The sequence below is a fragment of the Anguilla rostrata genome, chromosome 9 (genome assembly GCF_018555375.3).
Source record: "Anguilla rostrata isolate EN2019 chromosome 9, ASM1855537v3, whole genome shotgun sequence".
Lineage (NCBI taxonomy): Eukaryota > Metazoa > Chordata > Actinopteri > Anguilliformes > Anguillidae > Anguilla > Anguilla rostrata.
In genome coordinates this window covers 29,645,660-29,662,600 of record NC_057941.1, presented here as the reverse complement: position 1 = coordinate 29,662,600, position 16,941 = coordinate 29,645,660, and the positions used below count along the sequence as shown (strand labels likewise).

General features: G+C 44.3%; 1 protein-coding gene across 3 annotated transcripts in view; it reads right to left on the bottom strand.

Annotated features, from left to right (window-relative positions):
* LOC135262324 (collagen alpha-6(IV) chain-like) overlaps window positions 1-16,941 on the bottom strand; it is a 66,235-nt gene that overhangs the window by 2,926 nt on the left and 46,368 nt on the right. For 2 of the 3 annotated variants that reach the window (XM_064349294.1, XM_064349295.1), the window contains exons 23-43: window positions 16,593-16,772; window positions 15,982-16,165; window positions 13,493-13,546; window positions 11,701-11,772; window positions 10,977-11,084; window positions 10,389-10,610; window positions 9,123-9,284; window positions 8,446-8,613; window positions 7,833-7,976; window positions 6,732-6,854; window positions 5,759-5,940; window positions 5,455-5,518; window positions 5,236-5,310; window positions 3,971-4,186; window positions 3,432-3,503; window positions 3,043-3,162; window positions 2,065-2,181; window positions 1,801-1,962; window positions 1,455-1,553; window positions 823-969; window positions 426-542 (exon numbers count right to left, since the gene is read on the bottom strand). In XM_064349294.1, coding sequence (XP_064205364.1) covers window positions 426-542; window positions 823-969; window positions 1,455-1,553; window positions 1,801-1,962; window positions 2,065-2,181; window positions 3,043-3,162; window positions 3,432-3,503; window positions 3,971-4,186; window positions 5,236-5,310; window positions 5,455-5,518; window positions 5,759-5,940; window positions 6,732-6,854; window positions 7,833-7,976; window positions 8,446-8,613; window positions 9,123-9,284; window positions 10,389-10,610; window positions 10,977-11,084; window positions 11,701-11,772; window positions 13,493-13,546; window positions 15,982-16,165; window positions 16,593-16,772 — 2,788 coding nt within the window. The remainder of the gene's footprint in view (window positions 1-425; window positions 543-822; window positions 970-1,454; window positions 1,554-1,800; window positions 1,963-2,064; window positions 2,182-3,042; window positions 3,163-3,431; window positions 3,504-3,970; window positions 4,187-5,235; window positions 5,311-5,454; window positions 5,519-5,758; window positions 5,941-6,731; window positions 6,855-7,832; window positions 7,977-8,445; window positions 8,614-9,122; window positions 9,285-10,388; window positions 10,611-10,976; window positions 11,085-11,700; window positions 11,773-13,492; window positions 13,547-15,981; window positions 16,166-16,592; window positions 16,773-16,941) is intronic. The other variant, XM_064349296.1, reaches the window with a different exon arrangement.

Genomic DNA, 16,941 nt, shown 5'->3' with positions numbered 1-16,941 from the left:
ACACAACCCCATGGACTCTGCTGCTAAGGCTGAGTGGGGTGGCGGTTGGCCGGCATTTAGATGGAAGGCCCTGGGAACAGCAGCTGCGGCCGCTGGCATAATGCACCAGTAGGGGGCAATGGCAGGAGATGCCTTGGTAGAGGGGGGTAGGTTTCACACTGCGAATGGTGTGTGGCAAGCACAAATGTGTTTTTTACAGCCGAGTGGCTGCAGTTTGCATATAAACCATATAATCATTCCCATGGTAACAATACCTCCCCTATGCTCCATCCTAGCTGATGTTTGGTGCTGCAAAGTTGCTGTATGTTGATGGCGGTACTGAGTCATCATGCCCCATACTTTGACACCCTTGATAAGGGAGGGAAATTTTCTGAATAAATATGACTGAAGGCAATTTAAAAACTTTGTTACATTTGCTCACGTACCCTGATCTCCTGGTCGTCCAGAGAAGCCAGGAGGTCCGTGGTCTCCAAGAGGTCCTGGGCCACCTGCCCCCCCATTGGGTCCAAGTTTACCTGCGGCTCCCCTTTCGCCTTTCGCACCTGACATTCGATCAGAGAAGTTGTTGAAAAACATTAAACTCAACCAGAAAATGTACAAATATGGACCCATTGGCAATGAATGAGGACGGGAAAGCAGATCACCTCTTGTCCTGCTAGACCGACCAAGAGGAGTCAAATGTACAGCTTTAAAAGGAATACAAACAAACCCACACAACCTCCTTTATTGTTTTCACTTTCACTATTGTTTACCATTTACCATTTACCATTACCACTCAGTGATATCCCTAAACCCTGGCTACCCTCCCATTCCAGTTCTCACCTGGTCGACCTGGCCCTCCAGGCGGTCCCGAGGGTCCCATCTCACCAGGGCTACCAGGATAACCAGGAGAACCCTGCTCTCCGTGAGGCGTGGGTAATACCACGAGGGGACGTGTCTCGCCTGGCCGTCCCCTCAGGCCAGGGGGCCCTAGAACAGAAGGAGAAAATTCCAGCTTTTGTCAACTTGATAGAAACCATCGCTTGGTTGATCAGATGCATCTTCTGTGCAGGTACATGCAGAGATAGACGTGAGGGACGGCTTGACCTGTCGCCAGGAAAGGGCCATCCTGAATGGTGTTTTATCTCCCCCTTGCATTACATTTTTTTAAAAAATCACCATCATTAAAGAGTGCACCCATGTTAATAAAAGTATGCCCCTGTTCTTATGTGCCTTTACTTACTCATAGATAAGTAATGGGTCATAAATACATTAATAAACAAACAGTTCACACTTCACATGAAGGCTGTTGGTACTGTTGCAAAACAGTTGACAAATGCAGTGCCACATATTAATTTGCAAACAATTATCGATAGGTAATTTCAAAACAACATGAAGTCGTTTAGAAGTCATTGTTGCAAATATGTACTTTTTTTGTAAAAAAAAAAAAAAAAAGAGCCAAGTCTGTGTCTTACCCCGTGAACCCTTTGGGCCCCTGCCTCCCCCGTATCCAGGGTCCCCAGGTGGCCCAGCTTGTCCTGGAGAACCAGTGTATCCAGTGTCTCCTCTCTCTCCTGCACCACGCAATGACAGAAGGCATGAATTAAGTATGCTGGCCGAATTATCCAGACAAAAAACCCATTCTCTTCACAGTAAAGCAAATGTTTTAGACTTACTTAGTCCATCCTGCTTAGATCAATAGCATTAGCCCAATAGCACAATGGATCTTCAATCTCCCCCTTCTCATGCAGCAAAAAATGAGTCTCTGGGCACCCGCTCCCTTGCACCCGACCCACCAACCAATAGCCTCTCTTCGCTCACCTTTGAATCCTGCACCACCTGGCTGTCCAGGGGATCCTGGCAGCCCAGCGTCACCTGGTTCACCTGCCTTCCCTGGGTACCCAGGGGATCCCTGATCTCCTGGGTCCCCCGGAAAACTGCCCGGGCCTGCAGGTCCTTGAGGGCCTGGGGGGCCCTGAGGACCTGGAGAACAAATAGGGGTAATGAGACAGGAAAAGTCGAAGCCCACAAAGAATAACATGCCATGAAATGGGGATGAGAACAATGAAGAGTTTGGGTGCATACCTGGCCCTCCGTCATACCCTGGCGGACCCGCATCTCCAGGGGGGCCTGGGGTGTCCGATTCGTAGGAGTACCCCCTTGGACCAGTGGCACCAGGCAGCCCCGGATGACCTGCTCCACCTGAGGACCATAATACCCCCTGTGTTATTTATTTTAGACACTATCTCCAATGTTATTCGTAATAACATTATTAGACAATCCACTATACAGCCCCATACAGCATCATTTGTGTTATATTACTTTACAGATATGCCTTAAAGGGATAGTTCACTTTCTGAAGTTTAGATATTTATGGCAGTTTTATGAGGGCGATAGTGTAGTATAATGGGGAAGGAGCTGTTCTTGTAACCTAAAGGTTACAGGTTCAATTCCCAGATTGGACACTGCTGTTGTATCCTTGAGCAAGGTACTTAACCTGCATTGCTTCAGTATATATCCAGCTGTATAAATGGATGTAATGTAAATGTAAAAAAAGTCGCCTGGGATAAAAGCATCTGCTAAATATCTGTAATGTAATGTACTGAGGTGCCTCTTTTGACAAGCTGTCTCCCATTCAAAGTTGCTCAAAGACTATTTCGTGTTTGACATTTGGTCCATGTTACATTCCTTCCGCTATCTGATGTACTACCTTAACCAACTGCATTTATGAGGGTCACTACTGATCATTATTTTCATAATTAGTCAGGTGATTGCAACAAATCCAATGACTACAGTGCCCCATGGTGTTTTAGATGCTAATGCAAATTGAAATCATGTTGGCTCATGACACTTAAATAAAACTGGGCCCCTACTAATAAGCTTTAAAAAACTATGTTCAGAAGTCTATGGTTATATTACAATAATGATTACAGTGATTTTTTGTGCAGATTTGGGGAAAATGTTGTATAGTACACACTTGTGTTTTCTACATAAAGTGAAAGGGAAAGGGCTGTATCCAAAGAGAACGACCCCATAATTATTCTGCAATCTTTTCCTCCTTACCTGAGACTCCTCTCTCTCCCTTTGCACCAGGGTAACCAGGACCTCCTGAAATTGAGCCTCCTCTCTCTCCCTTCAGCCCATTGGGTCCTGGGGAGCCAGGCCTACCTGCCCCAGACACACCTGCAGTGGGGAGGGGGGGGGGGGCAGGGGGGTGGGATGGTAAGACCAGCACGTTAAAATTTCACATGCAAAAATCTCATGACTTCCATTGTGTGTATCAATGGTGACAAAAGTGGGACTGTCAAGCCTGGTTAAATATCAAAACTGGAAGCTGTTATCTCCATGAGTGAGTGGGGTTCACAAATGATTTGATAATCTTTACTGAACTAATGTGAAGTTTCTCTGTCTCTCTCTCTTCTCCCTCATATTACCAGAACAGACTCACTCACCTGGGGTTCCTGGCAGCCCCTTTGGCCCTCCAAGTCCATTCAACCCGTTGAGGCCCGGGAAGCCAGGCGCTCCTGTACAAAAATAAAAGGGTAATCGCATGAGCACCAACTCCAGCACCGCACACAATGCACATACTAAAATAAAGACACCGGCAATCCAGTGTCATCTATATTGGTGAGTTGAAAATCGACGTGTCTGTGTTTTTAAGTACCAGATGTACACTGATAGCATTCAGTTTGCATTGACTAATGCTTTGACAATAATAGCAAAAACAAAAGTTCCTCCAAAACTACAGGTTTTGCCAATCACAATTTTATGACCTTCTATTAATTGTATGGGTGGGTTTTGCCTCCATTGTCCATAATTTGATGTGTCTAATTGGTCTAAATATGCATGTTGATTCTGAACCAAGTGTGTAGACATTCAGGTATTACAAAAGGACTGGGCAGCATTCAGAAAACTGGGCCAAAAAAAACCGGCAAGGCATATTAAGCTCTGGAAGCATTCGGATGAAATAATGTATGTTTGTAAGCCTCACCTCTTTCTCCGGAGCCACCCGGAGCTCCGGGGGACCCAGGACCACCAGACAGCCCAGACCGTCCTGGAAACCCTGGGAGACCCTTACTGCCAGGGTACCCGGGGGAGCCGGGACCCCCCGGCCTCCCTGAGTCGCCCCGCTCGCCCTTTTGACCGCCGTACCCCGGGCCTCCGGGTCTGCCAGCATCTCCTGGGAACCCCACACCCCCTGGTCTGCCTACAGGAAACAAGGGCACACCATGCTAAAACAGTAGAGATGAGATGTTCGGGGGTTGGGGGAGGGAGGTGATATTGGTGAGACAGGGAGTGGTATATTGAAGGTGGGGGCTGAGGCAGCAGATGTTTTTTTACCTTTAAAAGAAAACAAAGGGCTCTGTAACAACTCCTTCATAACCTCAATACCTGCTATTCCTTCCAAATGCATAAAGCACAGTGACATGCTTAAAGTTATGAGAATGTCAATGGTAAACAAAGGGCTTGTATAACATTGGGGTTCCTACGCACACTGTTAAAAATTCCTCTGTAGAAGTCACAGTATATTACTTTCCAAGAAGATTCTATATTTTATTGTTTTCAGCTGATCTTAAATTCTGGGGCATAACACTGTCATTCTAACAGTACCAAATAAAATACTTGATTTCCCCATTATATTACTGCTGCTACGCTGTACTGTATATGACGCAGACAATCTACTGCACTTATTTCTATTGGACTAGCAATTCTTTTTTCTAATATGTTATATATATGTAAAATATGTTAATAAGTTAGTATGTCTTTTTGTCCAACAATGAAGAATTATGCATGTAACACGGAGAACCACACTACATACATGGATACACAGCGAGGGAATGGGCTGCAGACACAACCTTGCAAAAGGGGAAGCCATAGATACAAGCAGGATAGTGTTGTGTAGTTTTGGGTGCAAAAAATAAAACAATTTCCTGCCTTGCAGATAATAAACAACACAACTACCAGAGAAATAACCCCGCAAACAGTAATTTATACATGTAACTCCATGGTACTAAAGCTCACAGTGAACAGAGTAATGCAGTATTAATGTATTACCTTAAAAATGCAATGCAAATGTAAAAGCACTGCAGTTTTCCAGCTATTTAACCATTTTCCCTCAGTGAAACATAACATACAATACTATACCTAAGAGCTCTTTACTGCAAAGTACACATATGTGCAGCATCACTTATTTCTAACAGTGCAGGTCTGCCAGCCCAGAATACTATCTCACACTGAGGAAAGAGTGGGACTTACCTGAGTATCCAGGGTCACCAGCAACACCTTTACTGCCAGGACCTCCAGGATAACCAAAGGAGTCCCCACGCGCACCTATGGAGATAGGAAGGAATTCAATATTAGCCCCACTGAGCACCACATCCTAATAAAAGGGAGTATTTTTTATGTGTGCACTGGGGCAATATTAATAGGCCAGAACAGTCATCATTCAGGCAGTGATTGGCTGCAGGTGCTCACCTTTTTGACCAGGCGCCCCTGCCCCTCCTGGGAACCCAGGTGCTCCAGGACTTCCGTTGTCACCCTGTGATACAGCAGATGATTCTAATCAGCATCCTGCGTGCACCCCTGAGGATATCTCTGAGGGGTCAGTGGATTTATGGTCCATGTCTCACAGGTGTCGGTGTAGAGCATCATACACAACACATCACAATTTTAACAGCATAGCTCTTAAACACCCCTGCATCTTTGCTTAAATCGCCACTCACATTTGTCCTCAGTGTGGAATCAGTAACTGGGCCTCTGGACTGTGTGAAGGATGTACCTTTGGTCCTGGAGAGCCAGCAAAGCCGGAGCCACCAGGGGCCCCTTTGGGTCCAGGGTAGCCGGGAGATGCAGTGGTGCCGGGGTAGCCAGGGTTTCCGGGTTCCCCCTTCCTTGTGAAAGCTGACCCAGGTAGACCTGGTAACCCCCGACGACCAGGGCTGCCAGGATACCCCTTATCACCTATGGGCCGCCCAACAGGAATACAGAATCATACGACAGCCACAACCCAGATCATTTCAGCCATTGTAGGCTACTGGTTATATGCTGAAAGAACATGAAATTCACTTAAGCTGATTCTCAGAAAAAAAATTTGTGAGCATTTTTAGGTTCAAGGCTAAATTAATTGAAAGGGTTAACTCTTTTAAATGCCAATTCTATATAAATACCTTAGGGTATATGAATGGCTAGCAGTCTCTTAAAGCGCATATTGGTAATCTTGTTAGGAAGCTAAAAGTGAAACATTTTGGCTAAATAAATAAGAATAACATCTACCGTGACACAAAATAAAATGTGTTTGAGAAATTTTTCTGTTCATGGCTGATTATGGTAACTTACTAAGCTCCATGAATGGAGCCTCTTTTTCACAGGGTCTAGATCCTGTCAGGTGAATGCAAAGTTACTTATATATGACTGTACCTTTATAAAATGGTAGAACCTAATTAACCAATCACAGACGCATGATCTCTGAGTAACTAACAAAATCCAAATCTTTTTAGGCGATTGTGGCTAAACTGTCTTCCTGACTGTGCACTCCACTTTGTATATCCTAGAAGCGGTACTCTACTTGATTGCTATTTAATATAATGTTTTCTCAACACGTCACACAATTTATGATTCTACAGGAGACGGGGTAAATAAGAGATTACGGCAAAACAATAAAACAGTACAGTAACAGTAAAAGGGTTGAAAGAACTACACTTGGAATGAGACAGATGAGGATGTCATTGTGGCTGTTCGCAGTTTTAGGGTACCTCGAGGCCCAGGGTATCCGGGAGGCCCGTTGAAGCCAGGGTCACCGGGGTCACCCTTTGCCAGAGTACTGACTCTGCCCGGTACAGACGGCAAACCAGGAAAACCCGGACTCCCAACATCCCCTGGGACACAAAGATGATGTTTCAGTCAAGACTCACATTCTCAAACTAGCTGATTCTCCTATCCTTACTAATGTGATGATAGACCGCCGCTGTTAATTCCTAATGCCTTCCTGAATATCAACACTTATCATCAGTGCTTACCTGTTTTAAAAAGTTAATTTTTTAATGTGAATGTATAGTTATATAGCACAGTTCATACCTGATTTTCTTAGGGGGCTAAATAGTTCACATCAAGGTGCAAGTCCTATTACTATTTTGGTAATATACATTTTTCCTGCTTTAATTTTCTCTGGGGACTTGCAAGTGGAAATGGATTTCAAACTATCATTGACTGATTGATCAACTGATTGATTCAGAGATATATTTCTCCAAGTTGCATTAGGCATGTCTGGCTACAAGAACATTCTATCAATTTGAGAGCGCCAAAATCCCCCAAGCTCTTTTCTCTCTGAGCCGAGCAGTCATTGCCACACTCTTACGCAAAGAAACCACCAGGGTCCAAGTTGAACTATGCGGTTGTTCCCTGCACTTGGACCGGTACTTCTCTCTAGGGGTTTCGTCATACTTGTTCCTGGTTATGGTTATACACTTTGTTGTACGTCGCTCTGGATAAGAGCGTCTGCCAAATGCCTGTAATGTAATGTAATGTAATGAAATGGAGAATCTCTGCCGACTGCACCCTCCCTGCTGACTGGACACACTTTGGCGAACTGTACAATGTCCTTCACAGTGGCTAGACATAGTCAGCACCGGTACAGCCAGAGTTCAGTTCACCTACACTGACAGTCTAAGGTTGCAGGTCTGAGCCTCTGTGAAGGCACTCCTGATTCTGTGTTTGACTGGCATCAGAGAATGTCCAGCTGTCTAAATTTGATCAAATTTGAAGCTGTTGCTTTGGAGACACTCTAAAATGAAGGAATATGTTAAGCACACAGTGGGGGCCAGCCTAGACCCAGGTGAACACGTCAGGTGGGCTACCTTTAGCTCCCGGCGCTCCGGGACCGCCTGGAATACCATCCCTTCCAGGGGTGCCCGGAGCACCCTTTGACCCTGGAGCACCAGCATATCCGGGAGGTCCTCCCAATCCTGGGAATCCCCTTGGTCCAGGAAAGCCTCGTTCACCTGCAGACAGAAAAATAGAGTTTATCAGCTATAATACTGAGAGACACACTGTAAAAAAAAAAAACCTCAATATTTCAAGGCAACTTACTGCACGAACTGTTTTAGTTTTGAGCTTAAGATTTTTTTATTTAGTTATGCTAACTAACATTCATTAGTACATTTCATTGTTAGAAAAAATTAAAACTCAATCTTTGAAATTTAGGTTTTCTGTACAGAACCGCTAATTAATTTTAGTTGGCATAATGACTTAAAAATCTAAGCCAAGCTACAATTTAGTGAAGTAAGTTGCCTTGGAATTTTTGAACTTTTATTTTTACAATGTAGCCCCACACTCCACAACAAACCTCAAACATAGATGTACACACCTGCACACACTCATACTCACTCACACCCACATTTGAATGCTTGCTACTTCATAAGTGCATGGATATGAGATTAACTTATAAGTGGAGAGATGGTAAATTCATACCCTTTCTTCCAGGTCCGCCAGGGATGCCTTCTCTTGACCCACCCGGCGGTCCAGGGGGACCCAGTCCTCCGGGGTTTCCAGGGGTCCCCGGCTCTCCCCGTCTGCCTTTGATACCGGAGGGCCCTGGAAAACCGTTGTCACCCCGCTCCCCCTTGGCTCCGGGGTATCCTATAGCCGCAACACACATCGATCAAATATAGTAGAAAAACCCCAGAGACCCAGCAAAGCACACCCACCCTGCAATCCTGACCTCCCCGTCCTCAATCACGCCCCCATACTGCAGCCCCTTATTCAACTTATAATTACACAATAACTGTCCAACACTCATGAGTAGTTTATACGCTAAATGGTAACAGTAATTACACTCTGTTTAGGCAATTACTGAGGTCATAATCAAAAAAGAGGCTGGAGTCTCAAATAGATAAGAAAGATGGAAGGGTAGCGGACACCTCGATGCCAGGATTCCCACGCACTGGGGGGCACAGGGTGGGGAGTTCCCCAATCCAATACCAAAAAAAGGTTGACCCCAGAATGGAAGAAAGGGGAGATGAAGATGACAATGTTGATGAGGGTGAAAAAAAGTGAATAAAAAGAGTGAAAAAAAAACAGGCAAAGAAGAAAACATATTCAGAGACAGATTTTCAAAAGAGAATTTACCAACCAGACCATTATCTTACCTGGAGATCCAGAAATGCCCTTGGGTCCGGCGGCTCCAACTGCCCCAGGTAATCCCACCCCGCTGCCCTCTCCAGGTGCGCCAACCAGGCCTGGGAGTCCTGGGATCCCATCCACACCACGCTCTCCCTTTGCCCCCGGGTAGCCTGAACGGCCTTCCTCGCCTGCAGTCACAGAAAGAACAGCGATGTGCTGAGTGCCAAACGCCAGAAGACTCAGAGGTCCCAATGGTCCCACACCACTGGAAGATGGCGGTAAGGCCAACATTCAATACCATCAGTCCTAACTGGTTGTCCTGATTAGTTATCCTGATTGGCTGTCAAGACTGTTGTCCTAATCGGCATCCAGATTGGTGGCCTGACAAAATGCTTTAATTGCTTGTTCTTAACAAACTATGGCCCAGATTTACTAAGCATTTGTAACTATTTTCAGATGCAGGTATGACACATTCTGTCCCAGAAACATGCACCTTATGTATCAAAGAGCAAGAAATCATCAAATGGTACAGATTATTAATATGAATTATTATTAATCAATTATTGTAGCCAAGCGATAAAGGCTGGGTATTTGTCACAGGAATTATTGGCTAAAGTTGTGAAGCAGCCACAGCAAAGTTGTTAAAATTCACTGACAAATGAGGCAGAAATGACACAGAGTTACTGCATGTTTGTTTTCATTTCTTTAAGTTAGATTTGGTACATGTTGCGAGGTTTGAGTCTTTGACTGAGCACCTGTTGTCTCCGACAATGTTACCATAGTTACAGAAAGAGTACTTTGAATCAACACTGTTGTCAGATTGCAGGCTGACTGCAGGCTGCATTATAGTTACCATCCAAAACAGCTGAAACATAACTGCTAAAAAAATACAAAAATAGAATCAGTGACAAACACCCAGCCATAAAAATAATTACTCTTCTGGGAGAAATAAAAGATGTCCTTGAACCGCAAACACAATGTTCCCATTACATTTCAGCAATAGTCAAGCTTCTTGCAAAATTACACTATTTTTCATCTGGATTAATTCAATTCCATTCAGTACCATTTGATGAGTGCTTAATTAGCTGTAGTCTTAGCAAATAACACATTAATTTCAGGCAGACTGCGAACACACTAACATACCCTCATCAGCCGGCAATTTGCACTGTGACTTTATGTAAGTAGATCTGGCCCCAATGTGTTTCAGTGAAGGGAAAAAAGACCGAATTTGTGATTCACATGGGAGGGATTGGATTTGAATGTTTAAAGTGTGGTTCAGCTGTGGGGCTGACCTGGTGCGCCTGGCTGGCCTGGTGTTCCGGATGGCCCCTTGTCTCCTGGTTCTCCGTTTAGACCCGGAAGGCCTGGTTTCCCATCCACAGCTCCGTAAACCTCGCCCCGTTCCCCCTTCTGCCCGTTCAGCCCTGGCAGGCCGTCTTTCCCCCGGCCCCCAGGCTGGCCACCCCCACCAGGCTGCCCTGAACCTCCTGACTCCCCTTTAGGGCCCGGGAAGCCTGAAAACCAGAACCAAACGTCAGAACCAACCACTCCGAGAAAGAGAGACAAGACAGAGGGACAGCTCATGTTCTATCGTCTCTCATTAAGAGAGGTTTTTAGGCAGTTGTGTGGCAAGTCAGTTAACATACTCTTCTTGAAACCCCAAAGGCTGGAGGTCTAATCCAATGTGGCACAGTTGTATTAATGGACAACAACATGTATGTAGCTGGGTAATAAAGCAACAATTATACAAATAAAATAATTTACCAAAAATGACTACTTGTGCCATGCATATTGCAGGTATTTTGTTGAGTCACATATTGTATGTAATTGAGTTAACTGCTGTTAAATAGGTGTCCAGCTCGCTGTGACGTATGTCCAACCTGGTGGTCCAGGTAATCCTCCATGGCCATAGTCTCCTCTTTCGCCCTTCGGGCCATTGAACCCAGGTCTCCCTACAGCTCCAGGGAAACCAGGTGCCCCTTTTGGTCCTGAGTCACATCATTAGAGAAATCACTGGCCGTCAGTATGCCACAGTAGCAGACAGCTCTCCAAAAGTGTTTATCATCTCTAAATCCCAGTCCCTCCCATGAAAAAATAACACCTTGTAACGGAACATATGAAATGTACAAAAATCTAGTTTTTTTTAAATGCTGTATATCTCCCATATTCTATTTTGTCCAGAGCCAGATACCAGCACATTTTTTCTGACACATCCTTTTGCCACAGTCCACCACACTGAAGGAATACTGAAAAAACATTTGTGTGCAACTTTTGTGGGTAAATGCTCATTTATCCACAAAAGTAGAAATTTGCCAGTAGAAAGTGTTCTACTGGCTTAAACATTTAAAAATATATATAGAAATTCTAGTCAGTGCTTTTCAGCATACATACATTTAACATGTCATCCATACATTTACATAACATGGTCCTTCATTTATTACATGTTGGAAAAGTTTCCTACATTTCTAAATATACAAATTCAGGCAAATAAGCATCATCAATCAAACAAAAATCATAGACATGTGCCATTAACTAATGATGAGGACCGGCCCTTTTGTTCTCAGAGCTGCCACAGACGAAGAGAATCCAACGGCTCAGCGTTACCTGGAGCCCCGGGGTAGCCAGGGGGTCCTGGATCACCTTGCTCTCCTGGGTACTGACACGGCAGAATATCTCCTGTAAACATCACAGCAGGCTTAGAGAAGGGACTTGTGTCGCGAGCCACGATTGAGGGCCACACGCTGGAGCCCCTTCAGTACAGTCAAGCACAAAAACTACACTACTGCAATCGCCTCCCTATTTATGTGCTTTTTAACTTTAAAATTTAATTTGGTTATTTTCCTTTTTTTATTTTCAGATGATTTTTCAATATTTTGCATCAAACACAGCCTCAGTCACAACTATGCTGGGACCGAGTTACTAGTATTTTTAATAATGCGCTTGGTTAATGTCATTATGAAGATTCTGGGTTAAAATGAGAATTTTAAAAAATGTATGTTATGACCATTGTTTTAAGGGAAGTGGTGCCAGGACACTTCCTGTGTACAGTTCATTCAGTAGGAACCCCAAGTAGTGTAAGTAGCATGGAGCCTTGGTCACCCTTATTACTGGATACTTGATAATGATAACAATAACTAACTACGGTTACACCAGACAGCACAGTTAGCAATGCTTAGCCTTGTTTATCACTGGACCCCCAAAAGGTAAATGAAATAAATCAATCACAATCTTTCATGGTAATTCTTAGTCCTTGTTGCAGATTCACAACAACGGCCTGGAGTGAAACTGAACTCTGCAGTGCTATTGCTATCATTACCAGTCCAAGAGAGGCTTTTACCCACTCAGCGCCAGGACCGCATGCTGCTTCACGTTCTGTCTGTCTCCTAACACCGCCTCTGCTCTTATGCCCCACCCCCACCTCTGACTTCCTCACCTGTCCTCCTGTGCTCCAATGTTAAAGCACCCAGCAGAGCCACACAGTACTCAAGCGAAAGTATTCATTTAAGCTAATTCCAGGAAGGAACTCGTCATCTTCTACTTTGGGCAGAGTGAGGAGCGCCGCGAGAGGCAACCAGGGGCTCCCCAGCTGAGCCCAAAGTGGAAAGATGAGCGGCCATTAGAACAGGGGTCCTAAGTGGAATTAGGGCAGCCTTCTCTCTCCCCATCCATCTGTCACATGTTGTGTAGTATCAATAATACATTACCTTCAAGACTGAGAAAAATGCCTAGAAAGTGTGTAGCCCAGAACCAAGCCCCTGTCCCTACTGATGATGTCATTCCTCCAAGTCAGCACTGGGCTGCTACTCCGGATCATATCATTGGCTCTAAAGAAGCTCTGGCTACTGTTGCTGATGATGTCATTGACTCAAATGCAGCTGTGGGCTGCTGTTGATAATGATGTCATTGGCTCTATGGCAGCTCTGATAGGGCAAGCCCTTTTAATATTTAATAGTTTCGAATGACCATTCATAATTGCATGTTAGATATTTACAAATGGATTTTGGCAAGTCACAATTACAATGTGACCAGTCGGAATGGAATTCAAGATGTCTGCAATAACTATCTGACTAGGAACAATGATAATTCAAGATATCTGCAAATACATTTTGTATAGTCAAAATATCTTTTAAGATATCTATAATGATGTCACAGATATTGTCATTTGAATGTGGCTGTATGCCACTGCTACTCAAGAGGCAATTGTTCTGGGCTACAGTATCTGCTCCTCTGAGGCATTGTTCTCACACAAGGTAATTATATATTAATCGCACACCACATGAAACCTAAGTTTGCTGGGGGGGTTCTGTTGACCCAAAATGTAGAGAGGTGTTCAAACTTGGAGGTGTGACACGGAAAGACACTCCAGTAGTCCTGGCTGCAGCACTTGGTGTCTCACCTCCCTCAGTGAAAGAGGTCGCAATAACCCCCTCCTCCCCACAGCGCCAGCCACCTGCTCAGACAACATGCACAGGAGGGCGAGAGCAGAGCCAATCATTCACTCAAGAGTCGCATGTCTACAGTAAGCATACAATCAAACTTAAAGGCTTGACCAAGCTCATTCTGTTAAAGCAAAAGGCGTCGCTTGGCCTACGGCCCGACCGCAGGATCGAAGGGCTTCCTTCCCAAGGGGAGAGAGAGGTGAGAGAGGTGGAGGGTGGGCATTATTACTGACCCCATAGTGCGAGAGACTTTTGGTCTCACTGTAAAACCAATCTGTTTTAATAGGAGCGTGGGGACGGATTTGCGTTTGCACCCTGAAACCCCTTTCACATCTAAACACATGTCCAAAATGTTAGCTTCACCCTTCAGTGACATTATACTACCTTTGCTATTCACACTGACCAGTCAAATCCACCATTTGCCCTCTGGCTTATATAGCCAGATGGAGAAGAAGGTTCTTATCTTTGCTTTTTGGTTATATAAATATTCTAATAGAAAAAAATTGTTATAAAAAATTTGATAATTGTTTATTTTCTTTATATTTACTTTTGTATACAGATGATGCATGAAAACTGTCTTTTGCTGGTTGATGTTTTTGCACAAATGTTTATGGTGTTTAACTGTGTTTTTGTTATAACATTATTTGCTTTAATTTGATTATTTTCATAATTGTTGGCTGGAACCTCTTATATAAATAGACTTTGACCCACACATTTCCACTTGTAAACCTCTGACGAAGGTCTACAGACCTAAAGCTCAGATTGCACTTTTACTTAATAAATTGATGTGACTTTTGAAAGTTATTCAGTGTATGAACATCTTTTTTTTAATTATTGCTGGAAATGTTTTCTCACAGAACACATTGTATCAGTTGGATATCTAGTAAAGCTTGATCAAAGAACAAGATTTTCTGGCAACAATTCAACATCAACCAATCAGAGACATAAAAACGAGTCAGGTGACCTGTTCTAAGGCCCCATTAAAATGTCAAAACAGTGGCGGATGGTGCAACAGGGTGTGTATCTGTGTAGCAGGTCCTAAGGGTACACACAAATTGGTATTGGTTGCCAAATATGTATGAAGCAAGGAAGCATTTTGTGATTTCTGTGGTATGAAAGTGACCTATAAGATATTAAAGTAATCATTGAAATATTTAAGAGATATTTAAAATATTAGAGGACATATTAAAGTGAATTTGTATGAAAAGCAGCTCAGAACCTCAGGCTTGGGTGATGTATATATTTAGTTACAGCTGGTTCGAATGGGGCAGTAAATTGGGCTTTTTTGCACATGATGTGAAAGGGGTTTCAGTGACTGCCCTTCAGAGACACCCCTGCCACCCTCATCCCCTGGAATGGACCGATCCTGCTTCATGGACAAATTAATAGAGCGAAACAGTCAACTAAGTTAAAGATAACTATAAAATCAAAACACACACATGCACACGCACACGCACACACACACGCACACACACACACACACACACACACACACACACACACTCGATTGAGTTTAAAATGCAATAAAAACCATGTCATAACTTCTAATAGAGAGAATCTGACCGCGAGCACAGCTAAAGCAAGTGCTGAGCAATGTGAGACAGACCTCACAGCGCCTTTCACGCACCATAAGACATGCTTCAGACATGTGCAATGTGCGCAATGTGTGTTTAATGAAGAAACATTTCCACTGAAAATCTACTCTGCCATCTTCTCTTCTGGAGAAGTTCAAGCAACAGCTACAGCATAATTTCAGGAGTTATTAAGAAAATTGGCTTCGAGTCAGTTAAGAATTTAATAGAGGAGATCCAAATGCAAAACTAATGAAAGAAAGTAGTACTACAGAGCTGTTCACCTGCCCTATCAGGAGGCATTTATATCCTAATCAGCGCAAGAGTTTATTGAAGTTTTTAGAATATCTTACTAGAATCTTTTAGCATGCTTTAGATTTAGCAAAAAAGGGGTGGTGTTCTTATGCAACCTGAGGACTTTGGAAGAGAGATGAAATTCAACATAAAATGATGAAGAACAAAATAAACATTTATTTTATGTGAGGCTGTAACAGAGCACCCACAAACAAACACATGTAGATACACTTTCCCATCTATGCATAGACACACACACGCACACACATACACTTTCCCATCTACACATAAACATACGCGCACACACACACACACACACAGACACTTACAGTTTCTCATCTACACATCAACATATGCGCATGCGCACACACATACTTTCCCAAATATAAACACATGCACACGTGCACACAAACACACACACACAAGCATACACACTTGCTCTCTATGTCTCACACACACGTACAGGCGCACAAACACACACACACTTTCTCACACTGACACATACACACAAATAGCATCCACACTCTCTTTCACGCACTAATTTCTTACACACGCACACACACACACTCGTGACTTCCTACCTGGCTCTCCAGTGCGTCCAGGAGTTCCAGGGGCGCCAGTGTAACCGGGATCTCCAGGCGGTCCACGGATGCCCACACTGCCTGCATACCCAATGCCAGGCTCACCAGCCAACCCCGGCTGCCCTTTTCCACCAGGGATTCCAGGGTACCCTCTGTCCCCTGCCACCCCATAACTACTGTCACCCTACCGAGTGCACGAGAGAGAGAGAGAGAGAGAGAGAGAGAGAGAGAGATTAAGAGGAGGGGCTAAGTGGGGTGCTTGCACATTGAAATGTCTAGTGTCAATTCCACTCTAACAAAGTACATATGAGTCCAATAGGGACCATATCTCCCCTGTAAGAGTTGATTCGACACCGAACATTCTATTGTGTTAGAATCCACATATGGAATTTGGGTGAAGGGTGCGCAGGTGTTTTAAGAGTCTGTGGGTGTTTTTAGGTGGTTGGGCACCACAAGATTTGTGCGTGTTTTGGAGTGTGTAGGGATTTTAGGGCGTCTGAATATTTTGGGATATGTGGGTGTTTTCTGTGAATATATTGGGGTATCCGTTTTGTGTTGTTTGGATCATTTGGGGTATATGGGTGTTTTTTTGGTAAGACAGTTTAACTCACAGAGACTCCCTGTGCTCCTGGGATTCCGGGGACTCCGTCTCTACCAGATCGTCCTGGTTGCCCCGGAGGCCCCCGTGGTCCGGGGTTGCCCCGTTCCCCTTTCACACCCCTGGCTGAAGAGGCAAAAGAGTCTCCCTTCTCCCCCTTTCGTCCCAAATAGCCCTGAGAGCCCGGACCTCCCTGGAAAGGAAACAGTGGAACATCACAACATCGCAAGGACTGGTTCACGAAGTGGCCAGATGCAATCGACACCCTCTTCAGCTTGTGCTAGCCGGCTAGCTCCTTAGGTTTGCATCTAGTGAACATTAGCGATTGTCTGTACTTCATCATCAGCGCTTACCAGTCAGTT